This window comes from Photinus pyralis, unplaced genomic scaffold (assembly GCF_008802855.1).
Source record: "Photinus pyralis isolate 1611_PpyrPB1 unplaced genomic scaffold, Ppyr1.3 Ppyr1.4_LG1, whole genome shotgun sequence".
Classification (NCBI taxonomy): domain Eukaryota; kingdom Metazoa; phylum Arthropoda; class Insecta; order Coleoptera; family Lampyridae; genus Photinus; species Photinus pyralis.
This window is the reverse complement of record NW_022170249.1, coordinates 25055462-25064515: the sequence shown is the minus strand read 5'-3', so window position 1 is coordinate 25064515 and position 9054 is coordinate 25055462. Positions and strand designations below refer to the sequence as shown.

Here is a 9054-nt window from a genome sequence, read left to right as displayed (position 1 = left end):
TAATTAATTCATTCAAAGAGCCGTGAAATACATCGATGTCTCTCTCACGGGCTCACGGCACTTCTTATTTAAAGCCAACAGGCTCCTGGATAGTGGCGATGACGGAGTGGTCACTAAAAAGATGATATCGTTTTTCCTTAATTTATAACTTAGTTATTTGTGAGAATATCAAAAAAATATAATAATCAACGTTATGTAACTTCCTTAGTAAAGGGGTATTTTCGTATTTTCCATAGCCTGCTTAGTTTTTAAGATACCAGCACCAAGGTTTCCTCAAAATATCGAAAACAAGCAATTTGATTTGAAACATCCTGTACTAAATTTTGGTTACTATACATCACATGATTGATATCTAGAGAGGTTCATTTTTGCGAGACTGTTTAATCCGCTTTTGTTAACTTAAGTTTCGAGAAACGCTCTTCCTTTACACCATACCTCATTACCTCCAAACAGTAGCGGTCCCAGGATTTGGTAAAGGGAGGGGCCCAAACCCGAACTTTGTCCCAACACTGATGAAAAAAATGAACAATGGGGGCACGGCCCCCCCCCCTGGGACCGCTACTGCCTCCAAACTTCCAACTTCACAACGAACTTTCGAAAAAAAAATTAAGTCAAAATATAAAGCTACCGTTACATATTCTAGAGCAATAAAAGTTCGTTTGGTCGTTATGTTACTTCGAAGTTGAACTAGCGGCAGGGCAATCGTTAGTCAGTTCCGGTCGACGAGTATTGACCAAAATTTAATCAGTTAGTCATTTGACCATTGTCGACCTATTACTGAAAATAGAATGGGAAAATTCGAAACCGTTCGTGAATTATCATGTACCCAGACGGACGGACGGACGAACAGAAAATCCAAAATCATGAACTAGCTTTTGTAGCTCGTTATTAATATGTAGATATATATTCCAATTCAGTTTGTACAAAAGGCACCCTAATCGTCCCATACCTATATGATCCCTTAGGATTTATTTCGACCTTTTTGGAGATGCTTAAAGTGTATGGATATCGCGATGAACCCCCAGAGGATCATATTTGGTGCGGAGTACTAGAAGGTACTGAATTCAACAAGTAATAGGGCATCATTATAAATAAATAATATGCCAAATTAAAATCAAAAAAATTTTAAATATACAATAATAATTACGTTTTAATTAGCAACATTAGGTAATCCATAGTTAGCCATTTGCAAAATTATTGAAATTCGATTGACGTGTACTTATACAATATTCATATGGCCATTGTTATAATAATATTATGGGTAAAATCAGGATTATGATTTATAATTGGACTAAAACGAAGCTACCGACATTGAACACATCCGTGTACCTTTTACCCTTTTGTAGGAATGTGAGCACAATGCCTTTCCCTTTATTTCCATGTGCGAAGTCATTTGTATATGCTAGACTTCGTGCAATTTTTGGTTTCTTGTAGCTCCATGCTCCATTCGAAAAAATTCAAACGAGGAATAATAATAATAATATATTTTAACCTTTTTAGCTATTTAACAATAGATGAGGCAAGTCAGTACAAAATACATGTAGTAGGTATATATAAAATAACAACAGATAAAACACGAATGAGACATAGATAGACCAACAACAATTTAGAAATTAACTCATTACAACAAATACTACGTTTTCGTACATAAAGAGCTACCATAAGTTACCTTTCAGAAGAAATAAACTATCGTTTGTGGGCGAACACAGCAGCTGAGGTACCATTTTGTTTGTATGTCCCATATATCGGGTGATCAAAAAGAACTGCAGACAGTTTAAATTGGGGGCTTTAAGTTTTTAATATTTTTTACTTAAGGAATTGGCAAACATGTTTAGAAGGTAGTTTATTTATGTATTAGTGATTAAATTGATCCACCACTGCTTTTACATAAATGACATTTGGTATGTTATCAACGTTATAAATGTTTAGTTTTACGGAAAATTCAAATTGTCCGCACTAGTTTTTGATCACCCGGTACATTTATTTACACTATCGCTGTAGGTTTTTTCGAAACTCAACCATTAGAAATGTTTATCGTAAAGGTAAAGTAATTTCTACGTAAGCTACTTCAATGGTTACAATTTTGCAATAAACCGAGTTGTTTAGTCTGTTGTTGAACTCGGAAAAATTGTTGTATGTTTCGTTGCCTAACCTAAAGGTTTTGACTGCAGAAGTAGCTACATAATGAAATGATTGTAGGATGATTCGCCCCCGAAAATTCGCCCCTGAAACTTCACCCCCGGAATATTCGCCCCCAAGTAAATTCGCCCCTGGACTATTCGCCTCCTTTAGATTCGCCCCAGAAACATTCGCCCCGGAAAATTCGCTCCTGGAAGATTCGCCCCCGGCGATTCCGCTCCCGTAAGATTCGCCCCATAAGATTTATTAATCCTCGGAGGTAACAGGGCCAGCAGTTCATAAAATGAATTTTGTTTAATTGTTATTTGTTTAATATGTTACCAAACCAACCTATTACTTCCGGGGGTTAATAAATGTTATGGGGCGAATCCTACGGGGGCGAATATTCTAAGGGCGAATTTGTCGGGGCGAATTTTTCGGAGGAGAATTTGTTGGGGGCGAATATTCCGGGGGCGAATTTACCGCACACCAGTGAAATTGTTCATTGATTCTTTTGTTGAGGAAATATCACTATGAGCCAACACCACGCGTACAGACTGAAAACTACACTCAAGAGTAGGTATAGAAAACAAAATAAAGCATAGGATAAAAAGCTATTGATTAATTTACTAGGCGAGTAATATGCTAACAGTTCGAGTTTTTCTTACATCTAATAGTCAGTCCAATAACCGTGATACGGAGATCCGTGACTGTAATCGTGATGGTGGCCGTCGTGGTGATCGTAGGAGGGTCGATGGTGAAACTTTTCGTGATGGTGGTATTCATGACTGTCGTCATCGTCATCGTAGTCGTGCTCGTGATGGTGCCAGTGGTGGTGAGGATGTCCACCTTTCACCGGGTGATGAACGGGTTTTTTGGGGAGCTCCGCCGCGACTCCTGTACTTCCAGCCGACGATTTATCTTCTGCTGTTACAACCTTTGTTTCCTCTTCTCTTTTAGAATCAAAGGACGACAGATCCGAACCGCTGTCTATTCTTACATCGGTAACATCAATTTTAGCCCCCTCTTCGTCTTTAACGGTGATTGGTTTTGTCGTGGTGGGTCCGTGGTGATGGTCATGTTTCTCTTCGTGGCAATCGTGTCCGTGGTGGGGATGGTGCTCGTGAACGTGGTGCGTTGTGACATCCTTCGAAATTACGGAACTTCCTTCCGTCGACTTTTCCTCTTTTTCCACATTAGCAACCTCTACTTTTACTTCTTTTTGTTCTTCCTCTCTTTTCGCGCTTCCGGTATTAGTTTCTACTTGTAAAACAGTTTCGTCCTTTTTGCCAGATTCCTCTTGAATTACACGAGTGTCGTCAGTTTTAATTACTTCCTTTTTCTCTTCGATTTTCGGAGCGGGTGTAGGAACGTGCTTATGAATTGGCCCTTCGTGGTGGTGATGGTGATCAATTGGATGTCTGTCATAGTCATAGTCGTGATCCCAATGGCGTTCATGGTGTGCATGGTGCTTTGGTAAATCGTGGTGTTTTCCTTCGCTCTTTGCGACCTTATCATCGCCCAACTGGCCAGTGGTACCTTCGAACGCACTTCCGTCCAACTTTTCTTCGCCAACATTATCAATTTTCAACGCGCCTTCCTGTTTGGGCAACAAAGGTACGACTGGAGCATCTTCAAAGTTATCACCAAATGATGGGATTAGGGGGACGTCGCTCTTCTGGTTCCCTTGTTGGTTACCGCTTCCGTGGACATTTATGTTTAGTTGATGATGACGCTGGGAATTTTGTTCGTGATCGATTACATCTTGCATGATGACGGTTTTCTGCTCGTTGTGGTGGATCTTGTCGGGGTAGGAGTGGTGGGCTTGGGAGTCGTGGACCACGTGCCTCGTTTCTTCCAGATTAACTTTTTTATCATTAATTTTATCGTCTAAAATTGTATGCGTGTGCACACCTTCGGTGGAATGAACCTTGCGGTCATCCTCCAGTGCAATTTGTTTAGGGGATGTTAAGCTGGCGTCTCCTTCGCTAGATGTCTGCTCGCGTACCGATACTTTATTTTGAGTTTGATTCTCAGTTGTTTTCTTGTATACCTGTTTTTCGCCGTTTAAAGTTTTCGAATGATGATTTTCCTCGTGGGTGTTGGTGGAGAGCTGGCTCTCTTCTTTAACTTCGCGCTCGCTTTTACCCTCAGCGCTAATGGTAGCATCTCGATGGGCCCGTTCTTCTGAACGCGTGGTTTCTTGGTCTTTTAATCTCGATTCGAAACTGCCTAAACCAGACTTATTTTGCGTGGTATCTTCATCTGTAAATGACATGCATTAAGAATATGCCAAGAATTGTACAATTATAATTACTTTTAATGTCCTTAGCCTGAAGCCGGCCACCACCTTTGACAGGTATGTGCGCACATAACGTCGTCGTAACAACTGATGTTACCAACAAAAGTAACTGTAAAAGAAGAAAACTTTAGTTAGTAATTGCCACGCTCAACAATTTAAAGGGCACTCACCACAACTTGATTCATTTCGAAGCGTTACAAAGCGTCTGACTGCATTTGGTTTAGTTAAGGTGCTTTTATATAGTCGAGGTAAACAACAATAAATGATTCATGTCTTTTCCAACACGCTAATACTTTTTTATTTTAGGAATTTCTTTACAGAATTTATACAAAGAATTTATAATCAAGAAAATCGGTATGGTAATTATGTGGTTGGGAAATTTGTATTTCTTGATCTAAACGTGTGTTTAGGATGTAATTATTGCGAGGAAGCGGTAGCAATCGGAAGACCCAAAAGAGTAATTTAGAACGGGAAGTAAAATTTGAATTTTCACACTGGGCCAGATCAGTTTTTTTCAAAAATAATGAGATTATGCTGAGTAAGGCGAAGCCTTATCGCATTTTCACAATTTTCTGGTAAAGGAAACTTCAGTGATTATTTAATTTCCGATGTGCACCGCAATCGTAGTATACCTAATATTACCCAAGGAGGAATTTACCCATTCATAATATCCTTTGTATTGGTTTTTGACACTTCTGCACAAACAGAAACCAAAACTAACACCAAAAATAAATGGGTTTTTCAATTTTTCATTGATGATTTGCAGCTTACGCGTGGATTACCTCCGAGGATACGGTCAAAATTAATGACCACAATGATGCACAAACTGGTTATCTGTAACAAACCAATTGCGTGTTGGACACGGGGCAAGCCCCATAAAAATACTACGTTGAAACGAAGGTCACCCACCTAGACAATTTATTGGTAAACTTCTATAAATAATATAAACATGCAGACATCAAAATAGGTATGGAAATAGCGAAATCTTGAAAGTGGCTTGTTGACATTTGATCATTCACACAAAATGAAGCTCAAAAGTCATTTATTATTAAACATCTAATATATTGGTTGTTTGGTCTTTCATTGCGTAACACATATTTACGAAAAGCCCAGGGAAATTAGGTTTTCACGCGTGGAAAAAATTCGCCCAAAGCTAAAAGTTTGCACATTGCCTCCTTGAACCTCAATCAACCTATAACTATAAGCTAAAGACAGTTCGCTTCCTACAAATTTCAAGCCTTAAACTATAGGTACCTTTCTGAACAGTGAACTCATGGGTTATAAGCAGTTTGCATAGAAATGAGTGAATTCATACATGGGTTGGGGTTTAAGTCACCACTCGAAATATACCTACAGACTTTTTTTCCATACCTTGGTACTCATTTGTGCCACAAGCAAGAAGTTTGGCACCGCCATCTTGGAACCCAGTGAATAAAAAGTCTTCGCTACGTGTATACTTTTCATCATAAAAACGTTATTAATTGTCGTCGTTTCAGAATATTATATTATACTTTTAAATCTTCAAAATGTAAAATGTTAAAAACCTTCTTCGACATAAATACAAAATGTAATAGGAATCCTCTTGGAAGATTCTCAGAATTCTCTTGCAAAATTATGTAACCTTCAGATCTTCAGCATTTTCTCAGAATGTTCTTTTTTAAAATCTTAGTGGAATCTGCTTAGAACACTCGCATGAATTTAGCAGTAGTAGATATTCTAACAATAAATTTGCATATTTGTATGAAGTTATCCAGCCGTAATAGCACAGATTTAAATATAAAGTATACCTACTTTTAAACAAAAATGAGCAAACAATGTTGGGGTAGATTTTAGGCTTTATGATCGTTGTACAATGGTAAGGTAGGGTAGAGTAAAGGGTCGTATTTGGTTTTTGTCTAAATTGTGTCTCTCAGCATAAAAAATGGATTTCAAATTTAATATTCTTATAGGAAAAGTCGGTAAATTATGTTGTTCTTATTTCATGTAGGTAATGGTTTTGAACTCCCTTAGCTACGTAGAACTTTCCCTTTTTCCTGAAAATTTGAATTTTGTATCGTATAGCAATTTGCTTGTCAAACAAACTATCGTAACATTTTGTATATATTGATTAAAAATTTACCTTTTCATTACAACTTTCCTTAGGAAATACTAACTAATTAAATTGCAAAAGAAACTTGGCCAAGATATTTTGAATGAAATATTTTTAATTTACCTACTTTATAATTCAATCACAACAAAATACACCATGATATTAATTTTTACAGAATAGTTATTTACATAAAAATGACACATTACTCAAGTAATGTCATTTTACTGACGAGTTTTGTATTAAATTTTACCCAAAATCGTATTTTATTATATACAATTTTTATATACAACTTTTGATTAACGTCAATCTGTCAGTGATGACAGGAGTCATTATAGACATTAGAAATGTCACAAATGCGGCCGGCAAAGTGACAGGTGCGGGCGTGCGGCCAGTAAAATGACAAGCGGCAGGAAACGCAGTCTGCTCTGCCTCTGTCATGGAAACTAAAATTTCCTGACAGAAAGTAGGCATGAAAATAAAGGTTTCAGGACGATTTTGGGTAAAAATATTTATTATACACCTCAACAGAGTGGACACATGAAATTGGATAATATTTTCTAATGAACGTTTGGCTAATCTACTTTCTTTATAAATTTATTCCAATTTCATGTGTTTCGACTCTTACCAACTTAAAAGTAATCATGAAATACGGAGTAACATAACCTCACATTTCGACAAAACTATGTGAACGGAAAATTTAAGGCTTCTCCCGCAAATTTTTTAGTTGAAAACGCTTAATTAAGGTGGATTTATATATACTACCTACTAATTAGATTTCTAGGGGCCCATAGGCGCAAAATATTCAAATCCGGCCCTGGCGTCTACTATAAAAGCAAATCGAATCGTGTTCCGAGTTCTGTTCTTATTTCTATGCGCTTGTTTTACGTTGTTATACATTGTAAGTTATAAATAATAGTTTACTGTTATAAATTAATTCATTTCAAGACCAATAAATTTATTGTTAAATATATATTGTAACAAATAAACGACGTAATTAAATTTACGTTACAGTATTTTAAAAACTTTCCTTTTCGATGAACTTGGAGAAACACCGGAACTATTACTTTTTTGCCCGCAACAACAGCGCTAATTTTTTAAGTCAACTTTTTCTAGGCACGTAGTTTGACTGTCCTTCCATTTGCAACATCCAAAATGGCGAATTAATTTAAAATGGCGATATCTAAATTCCCTATAGGTTAGTGAATTCTTTTCAAACAATCCCGAACGTTTTCCAACACCACACAATTTAAAAAAAAACATTTACTCAGCATTTACACGCTTCGAGATTTATTTGTACCTATGATGGTAACTTTATATGGTTATTAAAAAAAGAAATCCACTTGCGCTATCGCGACGCCATAATATCCTGAACCTGAAGTCATTATGCGAGGGCAAGAGAGGCATTGAAACTTGAATAATATGCAAAATACGGACTTCATTTCCAACACGGTTTAAAATTTCATTAGTGTAATTCCACCAAATATGACTTTTATTGGCCTAATTAACTATCTGAATTACTACACCCTACAATTCCCAATAATATTTCAAAACACATTTGCAACGAAATTTCACAAAATTTAAATCCAAACTGGCCTCTACTGTCATTCTTATTAGAAATGGGACGCGGAGCACAACATAAAACGAAGTTTAGAACAGAATGCAATATTGTTTCCATTGAAACGACGGGAGAGCCTACATTTTGACGTCTAAATTAAATTCGGAATTTTCAGAAGTTTTATAATGATTTGTATGCCTTCCCCTTCTGCTATAAAATAAATGCATTATACACGATAATAAAGGGAAACTAACCATCTTGTGAAAGATAATTTACTCGATGGTTAAAAAAATTCCTTGTACAATAAATAACTATTAAAGGAAGAGATGATAAATTAGGGGTTGGGCTGAATATCGTTTTGTGATCGTTAGCGAGGGTAAAGACAAGGTAGATTAAGGAATTGTATGTGTCTCTCACTGTCAAAAAATGTTCTTTAAATGCATGGTGAATGTGAAAGTTGAGGTACGGAAAATTAAGGGATTGTATGTCGCTATCGTTATATTTTGTTCCCCCATATCAACAAGTTACAAAAGTAATCGAAAACGATTTACAAAAAGCGCATTTCCACATTCTACAGTCTTTAAAAGAAAATTGTTACACTAGTTAAATTAATTTTCACCCATTTAACTAAAATGGTGACAAAACCGTTATTTAAAGAGTACCTTTTTTAAAATTTCGAAAAAATTCGCCTGGAACCAAGAAGGTTGGCTCTGCGCATAAGCAATCTAATTTGTGGTTTTTTTCAGTTTGCGGAAGCACAGCCTATTTAGTGTGCCTTTAATTTGTCGAGGATTCAGGTATAGGAAGGGAAGATTAAGAGGTAGTATGTGGTTTTTGTTTAAATTTTGTCTCTCAATATCAATAATTGATTTTAAGTAGAAACCGCGCAAAGTAATAGTACATTATATATCAAGGTAGAAAAGTCCACTATTATTGCCTGAGCACCAAGATTACATCTCGAGGCGCTTGCGCCGAGGGGTGTAAGGTGCG

The 9054-nt window shown here is 36.7% G+C and overlaps 1 protein-coding gene across 1 annotated transcript; it reads right to left on the bottom strand.

The window, feature by feature from the left end:
* Positions 1 to 2720: 2720 nt before the first annotated feature.
* Positions 2721 to 4742, bottom strand: LOC116173658 (LIM domain-containing protein A-like). The gene is made up of 3 exons (XM_031491290.1): positions 4591 to 4742; positions 4436 to 4529; positions 2721 to 4383 (listed from the first exon to the last, which is right to left on the bottom strand). Exons 1-3 carry the CDS (start codon positions 4603 to 4605, stop codon positions 2789 to 2791), a joined length of 1704 nt encoding a protein of 567 aa, XP_031347150.1. The 5' UTR covers positions 4606 to 4742; the 3' UTR covers positions 2721 to 2788.
* Positions 4743 to 9054: the final 4312 nt, after the last annotated feature.

What these genes read in the sequence shown, in the direction of transcription:
- LOC116173658 (XM_031491290.1), bottom strand. An exon ending in TCAGGCTAAGGACATTAAAA is followed by an intron (nt 4,384 to 4,435) that starts GTAATTATAATT and finishes TGTCATTTACAG; the next exon opens with ATGAAGATACCACGCAAAAT.